We start from the raw sequence: 25,014 nt of genomic DNA on the forward strand, positions 1-25,014 counted from the left end.
GCGCGTTTTAATTTCATTGGTGAAAATTGACATATGCAATAATCACATGACAATGGTGAGAAAAAATGATTTTTACTAACTGCTGGAGCCTACAGAAGTCTATATAAAGGTAGATTTCCCATTTAAGCTCACTGTACACTTATTTAAGTGATCTACATTCTATATAACTATGTCTGCACGTGGAAAAGGAGGCAAAGTGAGAGGAAAGAGTAAGACTCGTTCATCCCGTGCTGGACTTCAGTTCCCTGTCGGCCGTATCCACCGTCTCCTCCGTAAAGGAAACTATGCCGAGCGAATTGGCGCCGGAGCTCCTGTCTACCTAGCAGCTGTAATGGAATACTTAGCTGCTGAAGTTTTGGAGTTGGCTGGAAATGCTGCCAGAGACAACAAGAAGACTAGAATCATTCCGCGTCACTTGCAGTTAGCCATCCGCAACGACGAGGAACTGAACAAACTTTTATCAGGTGTTACTATCTCGCAGGGTGGCGTCCTTCCCAACATCCAAGCAGTTCTTCTTCCCAAGAAGACCCAGAGACCCGCTAAGTAAACATTTTGGTTTCTTAGTACTATTATTAAAGGTCCTTTTTAGGGCCATTAACCCTTACGTATCGTCATTCTCTACTGATTACTTAAGAAAACGATTCTAAAGATATCCGAAGTAAACCGCTTGCAGCTTATCGTACTGGACATTTTCAACCCAACCGGTTGGTGCTAGTCCAATTGAATAGGTTAATTTACCATTCAGGTGTCGTCTTAAGTCGCTTTGTAACGGCATTACAAATATATAAACGTAGCAACTATGCTGTAATTTTAAATCTATTTTGCCCGCTCAGAAAGTAATACCCATCTTTTCCTGGGAATGTATCCTCAGATGAAAACCGTGGCAGCAGATTGTAACTACACTAAAGGAGCCCAAATATATTGCCAGAGAAGTCCTAAACACCGAGTTTTCCATATAGGAATTGATTTTCGATCTGTCATAAATAGTATCCTTAAATGTACAATGTCTGGTCCGAAAATGTTTTAGATATGTAAAATGCTCATCTTGGAGTACACTGAAAAAATAAACACCGCAAAGGTATTCGAGGGCATGTTTACTCCGGCCATAATCCTTGAAACAATTTTTAAGATGAAGATTAAAAATGAGACAGAAATTTCTAATATTTTTATAAAATCAACCGTGGTGAAGAAAGAATATAGATACAAGCTGTTTTGTTTTAAACAGTGAGGATACGCAAAATATCTCATTTTGGAGATGTCGCCCTTCTCTTTTGTAGAAATTGTTACCCACGAGTCTGAGGCGTCAAGTTAATGCAGAGATAATAGGTTTGTGACGCCTAAGCCTTCGAAGCAACGTCGCTATTTGATCCTACCAAATTTAGATGAGTTTCATACAGGCGTAAAGAAGGCGGTTAAACTAAAGCGTTTGACCCGAGCAAAAAGTCCAAAGAAGATTAGTATAATAGGTGTAAAACAACTTGACTAAACGAATATGAAGAAAAAAATGCACGAGTCAAACGCTTTAGTTTAACCCAAGAAGGCCGCATTAAACATTCTTTAATGCAGATAAATACCTTACATTAATTACGAAATTTTAATTATAAAGTAAGAAATAAATATGCAAACTAACCTTTAAATAACATTTAATGAATAAATATTAACATTGTAATCAACGGGAATATTTTTATACAAAATCCAGATTTGAGTTCGCAGATTCTCCATGAGACAGGTTCGTTTTTCCCTGCCAGTCGATCGCTTTTGGTGGCGACAGTTGACGCATTGAAATAAAGCCTTTGAAAAATAGAACACTAGCAGAGGTCAAGCATTTTATTTACCAAGTAGTAGACTTCTTAGTCCCAGATATATTTCACAGATAAAGTTAATCTATGGTACAAGTGGTTCAGCTACTTTTTCTTTTTTTTTTTTATTAATATACGCAAATTGCAGGGTGGGAGTGTGAAGTTTGCATTGCATATGATTAACATCTATAAATGGATAATAATAATAATAATAATAAATGATACGTGCAGAATTGAGTAGGATGAATGACGACATATTTCTTCACACATTCACACGTAAAGTGGTTTGGACACTTTATGAAATTTGCTTAGAAAGTAAGATTGTAATAATAATAACGCGAGTTATTTTTCAGGTTTTCAACATCAGAAACACAGTAATGTGAATTGCAATGATCAGGGAGTAGGGTGAGCAAAATAGCATTTTCCTTATCATTGAATTTGCTATCTACGGTGATAAAACACATTTTGGTCTGTAACTGGGATTGTAAATAGATTAGCTAAATTGTTAGTGGTGTGGCTGTTTTAGCCCCCCCCCACACACACACACACACTTTTTTTTGTCTTTTATTGCAATTCTATTTACATTTTTGGAGCCTTAGGGAAATATTAAATCTATCCGACTTCACTGGTATATGATCATATTTTCCAGTTTTGACTATTCTGTCTTTATTTTCGATTATGGTATATACTAAGACTTGTGGTTCACCAACTAATTTTACTCGGAACCCGTTATATGATTTTCAAAAAGTCACAAAACCCACCGTCATCCTAATTTCAAGACCTTATCTGAAATAAAAATTATTTTTGAAAGAATATATATACATATATAGGACTTTAAATTGAAAATGGTGGAAAGCATTGCTTTTATAAAATAAATCTTTATTCAATTTTATCACTCGAAACCCCGGAATTTTTTCACAGAACCCACTTTGAGAATCCTTTTGCTAGACTACATCATCCAATAAGTCAAATAAGACGATGTGTCATCTCTTTTAGGGAGAATTTGGCTGCTGTTTCTAGCAAGTTGAACGACCCTTGAAATGTCGCTTGTATTATTTCACTTTTTGGGAGGAGGAGCGTAATTTAACACAATCCTATCCATTACGAAGAAAAAGATATTGATAGGGTTGCATTAATATCTGTTAGAAGTGCGTTATTTTATTAGTACCGTTTCTTGAAGGCGGCGAGCCTGGGAGAAATGTTTAGCGGCATTTCGTCCATCTTTACGTTCTGATTTCACGTTCTGCTGAGATCAATTTAAACTTTTGATGATCGATGAAATAAAGTACCATTTGTTCCTGGGATCGATATCATCGACATACCCAATCCCCCAAAATTTCAAACTTTGTGCTTAAAATACAAAGAATTATCAGTGCCAAACTGAACGATAGCTCAAGAAGAATTTTTTTTTTAAACCTTCAAAAACGGCGCCAATAATTGATATAACGAATACAATGTTGCTTAACCCCAAGTCAGCCTATATCCTGCAAACGTCTCGAAAGGGTACGGACGTGACTATCCTGTCTTCTTAGGGATTTTAGGACTACATTAATGCGTCCGTTCCTTTTCTAAAAGCAGTATTATGTAACCTGGCTGCTATTTCTAGCCCGTATAATAAATACAACTATCAATGACAAGTCGGTGCAGAAAGCGGGCGTGAATGTAAAGTAAAGAATGAATTACTTTATTCTGCGCTTACTGAACTGAACTTATGAAGTTTGGACGCTTCTCTTTCGTCATTTCACATTTCAATCTTTGTCTCAAAATTCTTTAAAGAAAAATCTTAGACATTTTTTTTTTTTTTTTTTTTTTTGCATCTTATGATAAATATTTAAACTTCAGAAACGTTAAGATTGATTTTATTTCATATTGAAATGCAGGCAAATAACAAATAAAAATTTACCAATACTGTTTCCCTCACTGCATATTATTTTCTATTTTACTATTTGGTGCTCCCTTGACCCATTACCCCCCATAATTCTATTAACTGGAATTTTTTTATGAAACTTTGATTTCTAGCATAAAACAGCCCTAGAAACACGCTGAAATGATCAAAATAACATTTCAAAATAACATTTTAGATAGAAATAAGCGAGATATTGGGTGAAAAATTAGCAAACGTCATTTGAATATCAGAGAAATATACCTAGTATATATAGCAAAAAGGTTAGATATGTGTAAATATTGACAGATAATTACGAAATTTGTAATTTTTAAGTGATCTCATATGAGATCACTGGTAGGTAATGGGTTAAATAATTTTTTCTACGTGTAAATTGGTTTCATTTTTAGGCACAAAACCAGCAAATTTGGGTGAGATATCAATCCATTACATCGACCCCAGTACTCAACTGGTACTTATTGTAAATAACATCTAATTGTAACTCATTCTCTGAACAACTTTGGGATCTTGTTCAAAACGGGGGTACCAGTATTTTTCTGTTCTATAACACAAAATAGATAAGTATACGAAGTTTGAAAGTCTTTCGGTACCAAAAACACTACATAAAACATAAATGAAAACTGGTGCCCCCGTTTTGAACAAGATCCATGTATTGCATATTACATATATTCAGCTTTGAATTTTTAACCAACTTCTCACGCCTTCCTTTCTACCATTTTCATCTAATTCCAAAAAATGAAGTACTGTTAATTTCTCGCATTTTCCTTATCACCGTCTAACAAAAACGAGGGTTATATTGAATAATGTGATTCTTTAGTTGTTTCAGCTAATTATATCCATATTCCCATACATACAGTATATGAATTGAAAAGAGGTAGTCACAGTTGGAATGCATTTGATCATAGGTCTGCTTCATTAGGACTTGTCGTTTGCTTGCCAAACATCTGATTCTGACAGCTGTTTGTAGTCTCATTACGCAACAAATTCTACTCATCCTACCAAACTAATTTTAATAGGAATCCGTATTAAATGATCTAAACATTGTTTTGCGACCAGGTTCTTTTTCTTAGTTATAACAGCAGAAAATATTCATTGAATGGGGAATAAAAAATAAATTTAGGCTGGAACACCACCTAAAGTTTTTAGTCTAAATTATCGACCGGAGGATCTTATATAAGCTTGGCAGGGTTAAGTTGCTTTCGACGTAAAGAGGCCTACCATAATATATGCAAATAATCTATAAAGAAAGGACCATTGACTGATTAGCATCAAGTCGTTAACTGAATCAACGTAGTTTCTCGACCTGCTAGAAATAGCAGCTCTACGTTTTTTTTTCGTTTTTTTTTTTAATGAACTTAGGTTCCTTTCACCTGAAAAAGGCAGGTGGTTATGGCTAGAATGTTTTTGTACCATAACTAGCCTCTACCTTTCGAATATGATCCATGCTATTCATGCACCCTTAGCCCTTATGTCCCGTATCATATCCACCACGTCACGAGCTAACCATCAAGGCAGTTATCCCAGTTAAGCCTAAGTCAGTGCTCTTTGATCTAAGGACGTACTAGGAACCCTTCCTTTACACTAAAAGAAAAAAACTCCATCTACCAAGTTACAATAAAGCTATTAATTTAACTGGCACTACGAAAGGGATCGCATAAGGTGACACGGGGTGGAAACAAAACCTGGAAATTCTTCTCTTTAGTGAAATTCAATTTTCTGAAAAGATGTTTTTTTACATCCGGCCGTACGAAAAGCATCTACGTAAAACTTAGTTTTGAATATTTTACCTCATTACTAAAAATTCCACCGTACTAATTAGCGAAATACCTTTGCTGTAGACATGAATGGATAAACCAGAATACTTATCAACATGTATACAAATGTTTGCCTCAGCGTCATGCGTTTAGGGAAGTGATAAGATTCTAGACAATATATTAATTCCAAATCATATGTTGTTGTTGGCACTCCGTCGCTTACAACGTCGAGGATTCCAGTTGATCCGATCAACGGAACAGCCTGCTCGTGAAATTAACGTGCAAGAGGCTGAGCACTCCACAGACACGTGTACCCTTAACGTAGTTCTCGGAGATATTCAGCGTGACACTGTGACAAGGCTGACCCTTTGAATTACAGGTACAACAGAAACAGGAAGAAAGAATGAGAGAAAGTTGTGGTGAAGTGAAAGAGTACAGCAGGGTTCACCACCATCCCCTGTCGGAGCCTCGTGGAGCTTTAGGTGTTTTCGCTCAATAAACACTCACAACGCCCGGTCTGGGAATCGATCCTATGACCGCGAGTCCGCTGCCCTAACCACTGGGCCATTGCGCCTCCACCCAAATCATATAGTTCAAGGTTAAAATGCACAGCAAAGTAACAACATATAGCAAATCTTATTACATGGGTCAGGAGAATGATTAACAATAAAATATAAGTGGCCCTGAAAAGGGCCGTTTAGAATTTAAATTTAGTTTAACCTCCGAAACCATACAAGGTTCTTCCCTGTCTCTTAAGGGCATAAACCACATCCATAGCAGTAACGGTCTTCCTCTTGGCATGCTCTGTGTAGGTAACGGCATCCCGGATCACATTCTCTAAGAACACTTTCAAAACACCGCGTGTTTCTTCATAGATAAGACCAGAAATACGTTTCACACCACCTCGGCGAGCCAGACGACGGATAGCGGGTTTGGTTATACCTTGAATGTTATCTCTCAACACTTTTCTATGACGCTTGGCGCCACCTTTTCCTAATCCTTTTCCTCCTTTACCGCGTCCTGACATCTTGTTTTGTATAATAACAAGAGTGGGTGTTAGTTTTCAATATAAACTACATTGCTCGGACGTAGCAGAAAACTATTGAACATAGATCACGTGATTTTAAACAATGAATTATAACCAATATTTTTACAGCAATACTGGGTTAACTGTCAACTGCACTACAATGCTAGAAAGCTAATTTCCCAGCATAACTGCCATTATATATTGTGTGATTTTGAAATAAATTGACATTGTCCACTAAACCCGCTTGTCATTATGGCGCGTACTAAACAAACAGCTCGTAAGTCCACTGGTGGAAAAGCTCCCCGTAAGCAACTGGCTACCAAGGCAGCCAGGAAAAGTGCTCCAGCTACAGGTGGTGTAAAGAAGCCCCATCGTTACAGACCCGGTACAGTTGCTCTTCGTGAGATCAGACGTTATCAGAAATCGACTGAACTTTTAATCAGAAAGCTTCCTTTCCAGCGTCTCGTCCGTGAGATTGCTCAGGACTTCAAAACTGATCTTCGTTTCCAGAGTTCTGCCGTCATGGCCCTTCAGGAAGCTAGTGAATCGTACTTGGTCGGTCTTTTCGAAGACACTAACTTGTGCGCTATCCATGCGAAGAGAGTAACCATTATGCCCAAAGACATTCAGCTTGCCCGTCGTATTCGTGGGGAGAGAGCTTAATTATTTTTTGGTTTATTTAGTTCACGGCCCTTTTAAGGGCCATTTATTTTCTGAGAAAGTGTCCCGCATATTAAGTGATTTGTGATTTCTAATATATTCTCTAATATACAGTTTACCAAAATTTACTTTTTATTTTTGTTGTTGTTGTTTTCAGAATCACTATTAATGAATTCTATACGTACGTAAGCAGTTCAGTAATCATTGAAATAAATCTAGAAATAAAGTTTCTTCGCTTATATTGTGCAGGGAGAAGACAATTCTTTAGCTTCAAAACACTTAAGGAAGATTCTGGAATCCGAAAAGCTATAGATCGAAATAATTTTCCTCTTAACTAGCTAGATTCGACAAGGATATTTAAACAAGAAGGTGATTTGATTACCGTTTTTACTAAGTCCAGCAACCATGAAGGGATGCACACGCATCGACCATCAATCTACCTGTCGAGGTACCAGCAGTAAATTATTCAAGAAATAGTAATTCATGGGAGGCTACTCTACTAACATTTTAGAAACCTGGTGTCCCTTATATTCATTTTTAATTTAATGACTTATTGTCAGAAGGAAGGCTATGACCCTCTCGGGGATTCCGAAACGCTTGGAAGAAGTTATCCTCAGCCATGTCAACGACATGAGCACAATGATTTCAAATCTACAAAGGCAAATGTATCGAGATTCAAGAGTTCTGGCCTGAAATGTTAAATTGCGTTTTTATCTGGTGAAGTGACATTTTTTTATAGTTACTGTGGTCTGCAAACTGAGAATCCATTATAAATAAGTTATGATTAGGTAATGGTAATGTCGAAAGTATTATAAAAACGATTGAGACCACACAGAAACGACATGCTACATTTACCAATGGATTAATTGCCATTTTATGGTATGTTTTATAAATCAACAGTCAGAGATTCCAGTATGTGGTCTCTTCCATTTCGTACCGATGGTTGTTATTTACGTAGCTATTGACAACTTTATTTCAGATCACTCTGTAATTAACCGCTAAATTATAGATCTCCCGCTTAAACTTGCTCCATTCATGTCTTCGCCAGGGTCTAAATATTACAGAATTGTTGCCTCATAGTAGGTGTTATAAGGCATTTCTGTTTAATGCAAAGGCTAATTACACTGTTGGTTTTAGCAGGGACTGGATTAGTCAGTTACGACTTAAACAAACCCGATCGGTTTGATTCGTGAAAAGTTGGCGTAAATATTCTAATAATAAAAAGTTTGGAAAGAATCAGTTCGAAATTTATTTGTTATTGTAACTATAAATTCAAAGACCAACAACGACATTGTCTAATGTATCTTTCATTTTTAAGACGATAGGGTACGATTTTGAGAAAATACTGCAGATTGGGCGGCCACAAATGTTCGTGCATGGCCTGGACTTATCAAACTCGTTTATGTTAATTGAAAAAGTAAGACAAAATACATTATATTTATATCATTAACCTTTTTTCTGCCTACAGCCTTATTGAGTTCATCGTTCGTAATTTCGCTACCTAGATTACGCACTTCCTGGTATGAATATTGATTTCACTCATATGCACAAGAAAAAAAAAAGTAGAAAGTAACGTCGATTTTAATGACCATGGTGGAATTTTAAACTCGGAACTTAGAATACTACTAGATATTTCATCAACCGCTCTACACTACATTTTATTATCTCTTGTACAACTGATAATATTAGTAACAATACAGTCTTCTTGGTTACTAATAATGATTATGATTTTTTGAGTAAGTCAATTCAACTTGAGAAATGAAATTTCTTTTCATATTTATATCTACATTATTTCTGATCATCGCTTGTCATCATAGCATTGAATACTGTAGTCTGGTATAAACTTCAAAAAGACGAGATGGTCACCGCTTGAATAATTTTGCTCTTCATTTGGTTGATCAGGACTAATAGTAGTATATTTCATATTTGAAAACTAAGCGAATTCTCAGTACTTCAAACTTTTAGCTGATCTGGAATAAAGAAATAGTTAATCGATGTTATTGGTAAATATCTACGACTTCATTTAATTCTTGGTTCCCAACAAACCAATAATAGTCTCAATGATTGGTCACTTGATCTGCATAAAACAACAACCAAATCTCTCTCGGACCACACCACACTAAATAATGTAGTTCTTCATATACAGTAAGATGGTAAATTGGCAGTCTTTAAAGTGCCAATAAAATGCCATGCGGTATTCCAGATTTCTGCGCTGTGAGTTTAAATCCCATTATGACTGACTACGTTTCATTCTTTCGAGGTCGACTAAACATCAATCCAATGCTGAAGACGAAACACCTCGCTCTTACCTTTCTATTTTTTTTTCTTCTTTTTTGTGGTGGTGGTTGGGATAATCTAATCCAAAGATCCAACTTAGCCATGCTGTTTCTAACTGAGAATTGCATTAAAAGCACACACAGAATGCACACTGAACGATGTAGTCGTAGACTAGATATTAAAAACAAAAATCCGGGATGGTCGCTGCTGGAACCTTCTATCGGGGTTGATCTAGAGCAGGCCTGGCCAACTCGAATTACATTGCGGGCCACTTTAATCAAAGAAAGATTTTTGAAGACCTCTTGTACACTTTATGCACTAATAGTCAAATAATCGATTTACAGAATCAAGAATTTTTCATACTTTTCGTTTGTTTATAATTATAGAATTGTAGGTTATTGCTTTATTGCTACTTATAAATTTTTAATTTATTTTGAAATTAAACATAATAAAGAGGTCCCCCATTTCAAGAAAGCATCAAGCGGGTTTCAAGTTGGCCAGTCCTGGTCTAGAGCAATGTTTCCCAACCTACTTTCCCCCACAACTCACTATAATTTTCTAGAAAAATGTATGCCTCACTGCTAGGAGAAAAATTTTTATTTTAAATATTTTTATTACAAGGCGGAGAGCTGGCAGAATCGTTCGCATGCCGGGTAAAATGTTTAGCGGCATTTTATCTGTCTTTGTGTTCTGAGTTCAAATTCCGCCGCCGTTGTCTTTGTCTTTCATCCATTTTGGGGATCGATAATAATAAAAAAAGTACCAGTTAAGAACTGGGGTTGATGGTAATCGACTTACTCCCGCCCACGAAATTGCTGGCCTTGTGCCAAAATCTGAAATCAATATTTTATCACAACTATTTTATACAAAACAGTCTGCTAGTAACTCTTGTACCAAAGTACTGATTAAGAGAAAAAAAAGTGAATCACTTTGATGAGAACCTTGTGTCTGGCGACTACGACACCAAGCCCTACTGCGACCTTCCCCATCCGGGAAGAAAATAACATGAATAAAGTATTTAGCAAAGAGAAAACGTTTAGCTATGGAGAATTATGCCAAACCTAGTTCAGCCCTGATTAGTCATTCCCATGTTATTTGCGTATAATGTGGATGTAGAATTTTCCGATGTCTCTTTTTTTTTTCTTTTTTTTTTTAAGATACAAAAATATAGTTTGAAAGAGATTTGTTCGCCACTTCTAGCAGATCGAGTACCATGTAGTGTAATTTCCTAGTTGAAGTTCAGAAAACCATAGTCATCTAGTAAGTTTATTTCAATAAAACATTTCATAATTCTAAGCGGTACACACTCCAAACAGCGAAATGAAAAGTGAGGAAAATGTTAGATTTATTTTGAATAGAGTTTCGCCCTGGACACATGTGAGAATTTTTCAACAATCCACGGCGGCACACCAAGCAATACAAGTCGCTGAATCTGATAAAGATCGAGCCAGCGTCGTAATTTTATGTTATCATTAATTATCTGCTGAGCTGTAAGTATTTTGTTGGGATTCACAATAAAACGAGGAGCAGCAGGGCTTGACGAGACATGCTAATCGAGTTGAAATGAAATTGAAACGAATTCGATTTTACGAACGAAAAATAAGAAATTACCCCATACATCTTATATGTCTGACAAAGCAGACTTATAATAAAAAGCATCTCCTCTGTTCAGAAGTAATACATATCTAAGGGATCTTCATTTGCTCCAGGTTTGTTTCTTGGGGTCAATTTGTCAACACATTAAGAAACGTGTACATCGGCGATGCTATGAGATTAAAAAAAAGGTTTTTGTTATCTCCCTTTGACCGATGTATATCGTTTCTTTGCTCGTCACAAACTGAATATGTCTATTTAGGAACCAAGAAAGAAAATGTGTGCTTAGAGTGATTTGCACAATGAAATATAACGATTGCTTAAACGAAAGAATACAAGAAATAAAACTATTTTGTATATACATTAAAATAAACGTATAGCCTTAAAAAAAAAGGCTGTGTGGTAAGTAGCTTGCTTACCAACCACATGGTTCGGGTTCATTCCCAGTGCGTGGCACCTTGGGCAAATGTCTTCTACTATAGCCGCGAGCCGACCAATGCCTTGTGAGTGGATTTGGTAGACGGAAACTGAAAGAAGCCCGTAGTATATATGTATATCATCATCATCGTTTAACGTCCGCTTTCCATGCTAGCATGGGTTGGACGATTTGACTGAGGACTGGTGAAACCGGATGGCAACACCAGGCTCCAGTCTGATTTGGCAGAGTTTCTACAGCTGGATGCCCTTCCTAACGCCAACCACTCAGAGAGTGTAGTGGGTGCTTTTACGTGTCACCCGCACGAAAACGGCCACGCTCGAAATGGTGTCTTTTATGTGCCACCCGCACAAGCCAGTCCAGGGGCACTGGCAACGATCTCGCTCGAAAATCCTACGGGAGCCAGTCAGGCGGTACTGGCAACGGCCACGCTCAAAATGGTGCATCTCATGTGCCACCCGCACAAGAACCAGTCCAGGGGCACTGGCAACGATCTTACTTGGCTTGCCGGGTCTTCTCACGCACAGCACATTTCCAAAGGTCTCGGTCAGTAGTCATCGCCTCAGTGAGGCCCAATGTACGAAGGTCTTGCCTCACCACCTCAGCCCAGGTCTTCCTGGGCCTACCTCTTCCACGGGTTCCCTCAACTGTTAGGGTGTGGCACTTTTTCACGCAGCTATCCTCATCCATTCTCACCACATGTCCATACCAGCGCAATTGTCTCTCTTGCACGCCACAACTGATGCTTCTAATGTTCAGCTTTTCTCTCAAGATACTTACACTCTGACGGGTATTCACATTGACATTACACATCCAACGGAGCATACTGGCTTCATTCCTTGCGAGCTTACGTATGTCCTCAGCAGTTACAGCCCATGTTTCACTGCCATGTAGCATGGCTGTTCGTACGCATGCGTCATACAGTCTGCCTTTTACTCTGAGTGAGAGTCCCTTTGTCGCCAGCAGGGGTAAGAGCTCTCTAAACTTTGCCCAGGCTATTCTTATTCTAGCAGCTACACTTTCAGCGCACCCACCCCCACTACTAACTTGGTCGCCCAGATAGCGGAAGCTATCGACTACCTCTAGTTTTTCACCCTGGAATGAGATAGAAGTTGTTTCCTGTTTGTTTACAGTCTTTATTGCACCTGAACATCTGCCACAAACAAAAACTAACTTGCTAGTTAACCTGCCTTTGATGTTGCTGCACCTCTTATGTGTCCTATATATATATATGTATGTGTGTGTGTGTATATGTTTATGTGTTTGTCCCCACCAACATCGCTTGACAACCGATGCTGCTGTGTTTACGTCCCTGTAACTTAGCGGTTCGGCAAAAGAGACCGATAGAATAAGTACTAGGCTTCCAAAGAATAAGTCCTGGGATCGATTTGCTCAACTAAAGGCGGTGCTCCAGCATGGCCACAGTCAAATGACTGAAATAAGTAAAAGAGTAAAGATTATGTGATCTGATGATATTAGGACTCTGTTTATGCATTTTGCATTTGGCCGCTGATGTTCCAGCTCTTTTTGAACTGTGTCAATGAGGGATTGGGCACCTTTCAGGAAGCGAGCTAGCTCTGTGTCATTGTGCTGCATTTTTAGGGCAATGCTTAGTGTGCCTTTTCATTTGCTGACTCAGCCTGACGTCTGACGTTATTTATCTGAAAAGTAAGGTAAACAAAAAGGTTAGAAGAAAATACTCTTGAGAAAAAAACTGATGTATCCTGTATACGTTTTGTTATCGATATATATGTGTGTGTGTGTGTGTGTGTATCATCATTAGCTATTTATTGAAGGTCAACGTCGACTGTTCTTGTTCAGAAATCATCTCTGGCAGGCTCACAAGAAGGCTACAAGGCCTGCTCTTGATCTGCAGTGGCAATGACATATGCTGCAGGTATCTGACATAATGGAAAAGTGATGCCTCTCATGTGCTCTTTCATATTCTCTCTGTTGTTTCTCTTCAATAGCTGGAATTACAATCTTCAGTGATTGATATCCTTCATCATGCTGCAGAGCCTTGTCCTGCCAGGTGTCTGGGGAGATGTTGGAGTTCTTCATGTCTCTTCAGTACATCCCTGTATTGTGACCTCTGGCTGCCACAGCTCCTTCTGCCCTGATGCAGTTCAGTGTAGAAAACTGCCTTTGGGAGGCTGCTGCCCTCCATCCTGCAAATATGCCCCACCCAGTGCACCTGTAATGAGGTAATGAGGGCCTCCACACTTACTGTGCCAATGTTGGACCTCTACATGAGGAATGCAATCTTGCCATCTGATATAGAGTGCAGATGATGAAGTGGGACTTGTGTCAAGGCCTTGATGTGCCTGTAGTAATCAATGCATTCTGTGGTGTAAAGAACAGTGAACCATTGGTTTCACACCTATAAAGTGCTTAGCTGTATAGGTGACTTTTCAGACTCAAATCGCCGACTTCCCAAAATCCCTCCTCCCAAAAAGAACTTTCCAAACTGCCCCACCCCAGCAATATCAGAAGGTTAACAGGGAAACTAGATTTTGTGTGTGGAAGGTGCACAGGTACAATTAACACTAAACATGTACAGAAAATAAACGCCATCAAATGCCAGCAGGGTAAAGCTGGAAGTAGTTGATAGCTTCCATTATCTAGGTGACCAAGTCAGTAGCAGAAGTGGATGCTCTGAGAGCATAGCTGCTAGAATAAGAATAGGCTGGGTAAAGTTCAGAGAGCTTCTAACTCTGTTGGTAACAAAGGGCCTTTCCCTCAGAGTGAAAGGCAGATTGTATGATGCCTGTGTGCAAACAGCCATACTACACTGCAGCGAAACATGGGTTGTGACTGCAGAGAAGGCTTGAAAGAAATGAAGCCAGTATGCTTTGCTGGATGTGTAATGTCAGTGTGTATGTATGACAGGGTGTAAATGTCTTGAGAGAAAAGTCGGGCATAAGAGGCATCAGATGTGGTATGCAAGAAAGACTACTGCGTTGGTATGGTCATGTGATGCGGATGAATGTGGACAGCTGTTTGAAGAAGTGCTAATCTCTAACAGTAGAGGGAAGCTGTGGAAGTGGGAGATCCAGGAAGACATGGGACCAGGTGGTGAAGCATGATCTAAGAATGTTGGGCCTCATAAAGGCTATGACTAGTGACTGAGACCTTTGGCGATATGTCATATTTGAGAAGACCTGTCAAGCTAAGTGAAATATAATTGTGGCCGTTGTTGGTGTCATGTAACTGGCACCTGTGCCAGCGACACGTAAGGAGCACCTTTCAAGCGTTGGGCCTCACAGAGGCAATGACAAGTGACTGAGATCTTTGGCAATATGCTGTGCTTGAGAAGCAGATCCATCAAGCCAAGTGAAATCGTAGTTGTAGCAGATACTGGTGTCATGCAACTGGTACCCATGCCAGTGGCATGTAAAAGCACCTATTACACTCGCAGAGTGGTTGGTGTTAGGATAGGGCATCCAGCTGTAGAAACTATGCTAAATCAGACTGGAGTCTGATGCAGTCCCTCAGTTTACCAACCCTGGTTAAACAGTCCAACCCATGCCAGCATGGACAACGGACGTTAAATGATGATGATGGTGATGATGATACATACACTCACATTAATCAGCTGAAACGTTATATAAGTGATTCACGGGTCGCGGGTTTCATACTTTGCACTTCCTTTACACACACATGTATGTCTATATTTGTACATGTGTGTGTGTGTGTGTGTGTGTGTGTGTGTGTGTGTGTGTGTGTGTGTGTGTGTGTGTGTGTGTATTAACGTGTTTGTTTTATGAATAAATATACATAAAGACATTCAAACATTAACTGAAAAGAAACACACAATGTAGAGAATAAAGAATTTGAACTAAAAGAAAAATAATCTATATATGGAAGTTACATTTTAATATCTATGTAATACGTGTCTTGATGTCCTTTTAAAAAAAGATTTCTTGGATATGATTTTCGTTAATTTTTCCGAGTTGTTTAGCCCTAAGTCAACTAAGATTGCATTTACTTATGGTCATAGACGTTCCAGCTCTGACCATCGCAATTTTTCCCAAGGAATGGGCATCGTTGCCTACATTTACCAAGATGTTTTTTTTTTCCCCACATTTCAAAATGAAAGGCTTATTTCCTAACAGGTCGAGCTACCACACAGAACTCTCTCGGCTGTATGCATATGGGTAAGTGTCGTCTATTACATCCAAGACCGACCAAAGCCTTGTGAGGGAATTAGGTAGATGGAAACTGAAAAGAGCTTGTATCTATGTATGTATATGAATCTAAGAAAAGATATCCTCTACGTAGACACTGTATCCGCTAGATATAGCAACGAAACTTCTCTCAGAACTTACTGTCTCCTGAATAAAAGTAAGACACATTGGATATTCTAGTTCCGAATGAAATGAGATTGTCATGGCTGGAACTCTTTTGATCAGGGCTAAAATAAGGCTAAACAACTGCGATGCAATATCCTTACAAGTGGAAGAAAATTTAATGTAGGATCATCATTACACTTCACCGCCTGTTCGATGTTCGAAACATCAAAATTATTGTATAAGCTCGGGGTTTTTAATAAATTTTCTTTGAAATATTATTCGAATAAAGGAAATTATTGTTGTCGATTTACTTTATTTCACTCTTGAACTATTTTATTACACTTCTTGCTTTTTATTCGGTTTGTACATCGAGTTCCAATATTCAAGGTTAGATGTAACATTCACAGGCTGTTCGACTTCCAACATGCATATATAATATATGCGTACATCACACACACACACACACGTGTATGTGTGTGTGCGTGTGTCATACGTAAACACATATATATATATATACATCAGTACGTATGTATATATACCTCTCCTCTCTCTCTCTCTCCCTATATATATATATATATATATAGTCCACAAATGACCGCCAAAGATTCTCAGTATAGAAGACAATTAGTAGTGCTCAAAAGATTCAAACTTAGACTCCAATGTCTTTACAGGTGATCGATTCAACAGGGTAAAGAATAGCTAATAAGAGGGATCAAGTTGAGCGAATGTAGAGGCAAGTTATGCGGATAAACAAATTATATATATCAAATATAATAATTCGATATGAAATACAAAATATGCATATATGTATACATGCAAAACAAGAGAAAGCAAAAAGGTGGAGACTTTCAAACGATAGCTAAATAATCATTCAAAAGAAAGTTAAAAAAAAAATGGAGATATATAATTTAATGACATTTTATTATCTGCAAAAATCAAACATTCCCTTACAGCTGTTTCAATTAAGCCTAATAGATTAAATAGCAATTATTAAAATCATTGTATTAGGCAATATCTCTTCAGAGGCATAAAAGAAAAAAAGATATACTGTTACGTTTTTAAGTGTTGTTTTTTATTCTAAAGTACAACACTAAAAACCTAACAGTATATCTTTTTCTACCCCTCTGAAGAGATTTTGCCTAATATAAGGATTTTAATAATTGCTATTTAATCTATCAGGCTTAATTGAAACAGCTGTAATGTTTGATTTTTGCAGGTAATAAATTTTTATTAAATGTTACATCTCCATTTTCTTACTTTCTTTTGAATGATTATAAACCATGATTTATATATAAAGTGAATCAGAGCCATTGCAAAGGTCCTCAAGGTTTCAGAATGCACCATCAGAAGTGCTGTGCATGAGGACATCTGGTACAAGTCACATGTGAAAGAGAGCGGTCAGATGTGACCAGACAGAGTCATTCAATCCACACAAAGTGGTCACTAAACAAGTTAAAACATCAAGAGGCTGGAACACTTTGGTATTTTTCCAGTGAGAAAAACTTCTATCAGGACCAATAGTCAGGAAGAATAGATGGTTATGCAGAGACTCAAATGAGGTTCCAATGGTCATGTATACTAAGTTCTCAGCAACTATGACAGTTCTGGGAGTAATCAGAAATGAGGAAAATGTCATGCCTCCTCACTTTTTTTCACAGGGCTTAAGAGTCAATGCCACTGTTTACACAGAGGTGTTGGAGAAAGTTGTGAGACTCTGAATAAATGGAGTATGCAACAGAAGACTTCCAACAAGACTTTGCATATCAATCTCCATGATCATGTTCTCCCAGACACATAGCCTCGTAGCTCACCAGATGTCAATCCACAGACTATTATGTATGGGGCATAATCAAGCGAGAGGCCATAACACCATATTATCTCTCTAGTCTGCCATAACCAGCACTATGTCCAAAATTGATAAAGATCATTTGATTTGGGTATATTAACACTTCCAACCCTATATTGAAGCAGTCATTGGTGCCAACAGTGGATTCATTGAGTAGGTATGATAAAATGGTTCTCAAGATTATTTGTACCAATTTGTTTCTGAATACAGCTTTTCTTTGATAAGCTATGTATATTTTTCTAAATTCATACAAATGACACCCACCACCACCACCACCACCAAAAAAACAAAAACTGATCCACCCTGTACATACAATATCATTAATTTAATGATGTATTTTCACCAAAAGTATTCAACAAACATTTGTATGAATCATTATTTAGGGCTATGACATTAGATTCTACACAATGAAATAATGAATCGAAAGAGCCATCTTATGATGCCAGAGATAATGGAAATATGCATGATCTTACCTCATAGCAAGTCTTCTGCAACTGGTATAAAAAGACAGACTCCCTCTATAACCAGCAATTATAAAGTTAGCAGTTATACAGGGTTAGATATAAAAGCTGCCTGGAATGAAAAACATACCAAAAAAACAGACACTTTTATATCCAACCAGATTAAACTATTAAACTCTCTTAAGAGGAAAAACTACCTTGAAGTGCTTAGCAGACTTTCCAGGAGCATACATTCATCATAACAAGACACAGACGTAGGATATATCATAAATAGTTTTGTCAAGGTATATTTTCACCAAACTTGTTTAATAAATGTTCCAATAAATGATGAATTATTTGGAGCTATAACATTAAGTCTAGTGGAGGCGCAATGGCCCAGTGGTTAGGGCAGCGGACTCGCAGTCATAGGATCGTGGTTTCAATTCCCAGACCGGGCGTTGTGAGTGTTTATTGAGCGAAAACACCTAAAGCTCCACGAGGCTCCGGCAGGGGATGGTGGCAAACCCTGCTGTACTCTTTCACCACAACTTTCTCTCACTCTCTCTTCTTGTTTCTGTTGTGCCTGTAATTCAAAGGGTCAGCCCTGTCACACTGTGTCACGCTGAATATCCCCGAGAACTACGTTAAGGGTACACATATCTGTGGAGTGCTCAGCCACTTGCACGTTAATTTCACGAGCAAGCTGTTCCGTTGACCGGATCAACTGGAACCCTCGACGTCGTAAGTGACGGAGTGCCAACAACAACATTAAGTCTATACAGTGAAAGATTACATGGAAAAAGCCAATTTCTGATATACAATATAAAAGAAATATTCCTAATTTAACCTTGTAGCAAATTTTCTACAAGAAAACATTGTTTCAGGAACTACACATATATCCCTCCATAAGTGGCACATAAGACAGAACTGATCCTTGGTCAGCGTATCCACTCATACACATATTAATGCTTGCTTTTAATTAAAGTTAAATACAAAACTAGTTCAACATTAAATTATTAAATTGAAGGAGACACCCAATACTTTTCAGTAGAGTGCCATATTTATTTATTTTTAAAGCTGTCAACCCTTTCTTTGTAATGTATGTATGTGAATGTGTGTGTATATGTATGCAATGTATATATGCATGCTCTGACACCACCCACTGGGAGTGAGGATCCCTAGCATTCTTCAAGTAGGGGATACTCTGATGTAAAAACAGTGGTTTCACATGATTACTGGTCATCTTGCTTCAGCCTGTCACTGGGTACTAATCATAGAAACTCAGAAAGTGGTATTTGTGTTGTACAAGCATTTATTACTATAATCCAATGACTTACAGATGTCTCTTTAGGATGACCTCATTTGTCATTCCATCTACTGAAAGTCCTATGGTGATGGAAGAGTAGTGACATGTGCAGACTTAACCAGCTGCAAGTGCACAGTAATTACATCTGTCATCTGTCACCTACGCTTCAAGCCATACAGATCTGAAACAGGAACTGAATAGTCATCTCAGAAATTATGAATGGAAAGTCAGAAATGCTATTGATGACAGAGCACAAGGAGAAGGCAATCATTTGTTAAGTTGGAGCAATGACCAAGTATGTATACATATGTGTATATATGTGTGTGTGGGGAGGAAATGTATGGTGGTGCTTATGTATATTTGTGTGTGTTTTTTGCCTGTGTTTGTCTCTCTCCACCAACTGACAACCAGTGTTGGTATGTTTACATCCCCATCACTTAGCAGTTTGACAAAAGAGACTAATAGAAGTACTAGGCTTAAAAACAAATAAGTACTGGGATTGCTCTATTCAACTAAAATTCTTCAAGCTGGTGCCCCAGCATGGCCTCTCTTTAATGTCTGAAACAAGTAAAAGATAAAAGACAGAAGAGATGGCTGTCCTGGTAAATACAAAACTGTTAAAAATCTTATCCTGTGGTTTGATTCCAAGAATTCTGTGCAGACATCTCAGTTGAAACACATGAAATTTGTGTTCTTGCAAAGCATATGCTGTTCAAGATTTACAGCCATACAGAAGTGTACTGAGAACTAAGCTTTGTACTCTTTGATCTAGGTGGATGTTCTGGGCCGTTTATTTCACCATATACCGTAAATCCTCGAGTATAATCCACATTTTTTTCCCAAAATTTAACAGTCAAAATCCCTAGTGCGTACTATATACGATGTTAAAAATAAAAAAAATATTTTCTAAGCAATGTCCGAGTCTCCTTTTGCTGTCCGGCAATGTTTATTCAGACGCATTTTGTGATGTCGGGCTTGTAACTGATAGTGATAAATATGTAAAGGCAATTTACTTAATATTTATTTTTCACTGACGATATTACTGTTATTTCTTTATTTTCTGCAAAGTGCACAAAAAAGCTACACATTTGCATTATGTTATATATACAATAATAATAAAGGACGTTACCGTATATACGTTTACAAACCAAGGACGTTATATAGACCTCCTTGACTCAAGTTAGAGAAGGGGTGCGTATTATACACAAGGTTTAGGTTTTTCAGAGGCACAGCCCCCTAAAAATCTCCTGTGTGTTATACCCAAGGGCGGACTATACTCGAAGATTTACGGTAGGTGCAGGCATGTCTTTGTGGCAAGGAGTTTGCTGCTCAACCACATGATTCCACTGTGTAGCACCTTGGGCAAGTGTCTTTTACTGGATCAACCAAAGCCTTGTGAGTAGATTTGATAGAAACTGAAAGAAGCCCATCATGTGTGTGTATGTGTTTGAGAAAGAGAGAGTGTATGTGTTTTTTTTTTTTTATCCTTGTCTTGGCATCACGAGATAGTTGTAAAATGATTGTCATTGTCATACAATAGTATCACTTATTTCTGATATTCTGCATCAGGCATGTCTGGCCATCGGGGGAAATATTACCTTGCTTCGAAACAGGTGAGGGTTGGTGACAGGAAGAGCATCTAACCAGAGAAAATCTGCCTCAAATAAACTGTATGTCCATTTTTCCAAGCAAGCATAGAAAAATGGACATTAAATAGTGATGATGATGATGATGATGACGACAACAGCAATGACTACGACAATGACAATGATGATGATGATTTTCTTAGGAAGTGTGGAATTTAAAAGAATGTTTGTATAGATAATAACAATGGCGAATGACATCTTTTCCCCTTTTATTTCCTATATACCAACAGACAATAGGCTCCTTTTGATTTTATAGTAGAATAAACTAAAATAATTACACTGCACTGTTATACAACAATTACATGTGATTTGTGAATACAGGTCCAAATGGGACAGGATTCAGACATATTAAATGGAACCGATCTTAATTTACAACATCAGTCAAGGTGGAGTTTATAAAAATGTGTTTAAAAGAATGTATATGCATAAGTCAACAAGAAAATTTATGTTGCAGAAACAATGTTATGGAAAAGTACACATATAAATATCTTCATGCTTTTTACAATGTCAAATGAATAAAATGTATTTGCTATAGAAAATAAAGATATGTCTGTATTTGTAAAATCAAGATGTTTGTAAACAAACTATAGTGAGCAGCAAGTAGAAAATGTAGATAACATCTGTTTTTAAGTAGAAATAAGGTAATAAATGATTTTTTTTTTCATTCAGACAAGATTGCTTTATGATTTAAAATAACAGATTTTGTCCTGTCATGATTAAGTGCAACTAGTTAAGAGTTAGAGAGTGTGAAATAATACAGCTTAACCTATGGCTATTGGTGCAACTAGACAACTAGGAGAAGCTGAGACAGTCATGTATTTTCTTAAATAGACAAAAATGGCTCCCAGGCAACTAGTCTCTGGGTAAAATAATTCTTGTGACAACAAAGCTAAAATATCTTCTGCAGACATATGATTACAGCCATTTTGTAACCTTCATCATATAGTATTAGTAATTTCAGGATGCAAAATTATAGATACATGTTTACATTAATATGTATGGTCAGCATTATACAGTACAGTTGAATATTCACAAATTGATGCTAATGAAGAAAGTTATCTCATTAGATTCACTGGAACATCATAGATAAATTCATGGTTCAACATTACTTGCATCAATTGGTGAGTATTCAATTGTACTTTATAATGTTAAGCAAACATATTGATGTAAACTTGTACATATAATTTTACATACAGAAATAATGATATTACATGAAAGTTACGAAACAGCTGTAATCATATGGAAGACACATAGAAAAAATAAATCTATATTCATCTCTCACACTTGACTTTACACTTTATGAATGTATGTATGTACGTGTGTGTGTGTATAATTATTTTGATTATTTTGTGCTACTAAAACATAAAAGATGTTAGAACTGTAAGGAGTTTGTAGAATAAACAGGAATTACCATTTGTAGAATAAACAGGATTACATATCCTTTAGAACCAGATATGTAACCTTGCTCACCTTGTGTGGAGGGGGGTGAACTTCATATCTTAAATAGTAACATCAGGCATACGAGTACTTCCCTTTCTCATGAGCTGACCATGCATATGTAACAAGGGGGCCATTTCAGCACATTACAATAGACCAAAAGAACTTGACAGAAAAAATAAAACACCATCAAAAAAACATGAGTAGATAATATTACCATCTTATATAGATTTCCACACAATACACACACACACACAATAAGTTTCATTAATAGCAAAATGCAAACAAGAGAATTTAAACATCAGCACACCTGATAAACATTGACGATTTTATTAGTTACATGATTCCCATGATCCCTGGCTGCCTACCACAAAACACTATCATCCAGTTTGATGAGACGAAGAAAGGTCTTGAAACATTAATGGACAGGACTTAAGAACGTTATTGTTCGAAATTGAACATAAAGGGTTAACATAAAACGAAAAAAAATAAAGGAATAAGGCAACAGGAAAAAAAAATTAAAAAGATGAAACTCGAACACGGTATTGACTTTAATGTGTGTATGTGTAGATAGATATAATGTGTGTGTTTGTATATGATTCCCGATGTAATCGCCCTTAAATGTTTTAAATATATGTAAGTGGAGTTTGACTGTAATGACACAAATTATTATTATAAGCCGAGAAACGTGTACTTTAGTGTTTGTTCGGAGTTGGGAAAATATTTTACTGTTAGTTAGAAGTGACGGCTTAAAAATAATTAATTCTATATGTTACGGAATGATGTCACCTTCTGGGAACCTCCTACCTCAACGAAAAAAAAAAACCATCACCCTCCAAGAAATAACAGTTACGTCGCCCTCGAAAATGCACTCACACCTCTGCTGTTTAAAACAAACGGGAGAAGGCAGTATTGATTATTTTGGTCCTAGATGCACTAGATTATGTTTGACCGACCATAGTATGGGATGGTCATAACTGTAATACCTTTGACCAAAGGTCTGCTCGATCAGGGTTGACCCGGGGCTAAGCAAGTAGCAACAATTACGACTAGATCGTAAGATAATGGGATTTCTCCATTGTGTTTAAAATCTATGTGCATGTATGTTTACACACGATATATACATATATGTATATCTCTTTCTCTCTCTCTATATATATATGTGTGTGTGTGTTTATATAATATATACATATATTATTATATTATACATACACACACACACACACACAATAAATATAAATATTAATGAATGGTTTTTAAAGTGAGGCAAAAATATTTTTATTAAAACTTAAGTTTGCAGTGTTGTTTACGTTTATTAAACTGTTTTGTAACAAAATAAAGTTTTCTGTAGTTTGAAAAATTTAAGAGTGATTTTTTCGTAATTTATTTTCTTGTTATTATTATTGTAGGAGGAATGCAAGGTGCTATTTCTGTCTTAATAAGTCATGTTGTGGTCTGAAGATTATGACAAAAATGAGTGAACGACGCCATCGTCAAATGAAGAATCCTCCAGCCAAAGAAATGAGAACATATGCGATCGTTCGACATGTTAGACATAGTAGCTAAATTTCCCTCAAACACAGAATGTATTCCAGCGATTACATTAACGATGTGTCTTTTTTGTTTTATTTTTAAGAGTAAGTCGTAAGAAAGGAAGGAAGGGTACATACAATAATGTAGTCTGAAGTATTATATACCTCGGTAAAGAAAAGGTAAAAATTGACCTAATGGTCATTATTGAATGTCTTTGATTACAGGTCAATTCGATGACATGAAGCTTAATAACAAAAAAAAAAACTGAACAGCGAGACAACGAGGTAAGTTTCTGGGCCAGTGGGTCTCAATTAGGAGGAATAGTATTCCCACGGGTAAACATTTACATGGCAAGGGGTAAATATATCATACCTGAAAATTAAGTATTAATTCTGTTAAAACCTTAACAATAAAGTTGTTCCGTCTTCGTTTTCCTATGTCTTTATGCCGGCTGCGCATTTTTTTTTTATATACATTAAAGAAAGGAGGTAAATGGCGAAATACATTAAGCTAAGGGTGAATGACAGAGGAAGGGGTTGAGAATCACTAATTTACCTGTCACTCAACGTGCTAGAAATAACAGCTGAATCCCCTTCCCGAATGAATCTGATTAAAGGGAAGGACACGTAAATAACGCAGTCCTAGATGCACTCATTGTAAGCGATATAGTCACGGTTGGAACGTCTTTGATTATAAATCTGCTAAATCAAGGCCGACCTGCGGTTAAACTGTTATTGTTAATATTTAACAATAACTTTCGTTTTCCGCTTAATTTTTTTTTCTGACAGGTTTTGTCTAGTTTTCACATTAACCGAAATATAGTTAAATGTCGAAGTAGCATTCTAATGTTTTACTCTTAATTATTAAATGCATTATTCATTTTTCTGCTTTTCCATTTTTTTTAGTAAGGAAGGAAAAAAATTGCCCTTGATTAATAATAAGAATTCGTTATTGAACCTTAAAAGACGATAGCTTAATTGAAAATTAACTCAATTATATCTCAATTAAAAAAAAAAAAGGCCTAGTAGAGTCGTCTACAAACTATATATTCAAATTATAAGCTAT

General features: G+C 37.0%; 3 protein-coding genes and 2 long non-coding RNA genes across 5 annotated transcripts; 3 read left to right on the top strand and 2 right to left on the bottom strand.

Annotated features, from left to right (window-relative positions):
* The first annotated feature begins 68 nt into the window (after positions 1-68).
* On the top strand, positions 69-1,059 carry LOC106869247 (histone H2A). Its single transcript, XM_014914905.3, has one exon. The coding sequence runs from the start codon at positions 170-172 to the stop codon at positions 545-547; it is 378 nt and encodes a 125-aa protein (XP_014770391.1). The 5' UTR covers positions 69-169; the 3' UTR covers positions 548-1,059.
* Positions 1,060-6,025: 4,966 nt separating this feature from the next.
* LOC149136774 (histone H4) lies at positions 6,026-6,483 on the bottom strand. Its single transcript, XM_089349820.1, has one exon. It carries the CDS (start codon positions 6,481-6,483, stop codon positions 6,172-6,174), a length of 312 nt encoding a protein of 103 aa, XP_089205946.1. The 3' UTR covers positions 6,026-6,171.
* Positions 6,484-6,722: 239 nt separating this feature from the next.
* Positions 6,723-7,280, top strand: LOC106869249 (histone H3). Its single transcript, XM_014914907.3, has one exon. It carries the CDS (start codon positions 6,736-6,738, stop codon positions 7,144-7,146), a length of 411 nt encoding a protein of 136 aa, XP_014770393.1. The 5' UTR covers positions 6,723-6,735; the 3' UTR covers positions 7,147-7,280.
* Positions 7,281-8,444: 1,164 nt separating this feature from the next.
* Positions 8,445-24,702, bottom strand: LOC149136775 (uncharacterized). The gene is made up of 2 exons (XR_016241271.1): positions 24,322-24,702; positions 8,445-13,110 (listed from the first exon to the last, which is right to left on the bottom strand). It is a non-coding gene; the product is annotated as an uncharacterized LOC149136775 (long non-coding RNA).
* On the top strand, positions 19,478-24,382 carry LOC128247264 (uncharacterized). The gene is made up of 2 exons (XR_008263618.2): positions 19,478-19,628; positions 23,826-24,382. It is a non-coding gene; the product is annotated as an uncharacterized LOC128247264 (long non-coding RNA).
* Positions 24,703-25,014: the final 312 nt, after the last annotated feature.

The sequence above is a fragment of the Octopus bimaculoides genome, chromosome 3 (assembly GCF_046866305.1).
Source record: "Octopus bimaculoides isolate indiv1 chromosome 3, ASM4686630v1, whole genome shotgun sequence".
Taxonomy (NCBI): domain Eukaryota; kingdom Metazoa; phylum Mollusca; class Cephalopoda; order Octopoda; family Octopodidae; genus Octopus; species Octopus bimaculoides.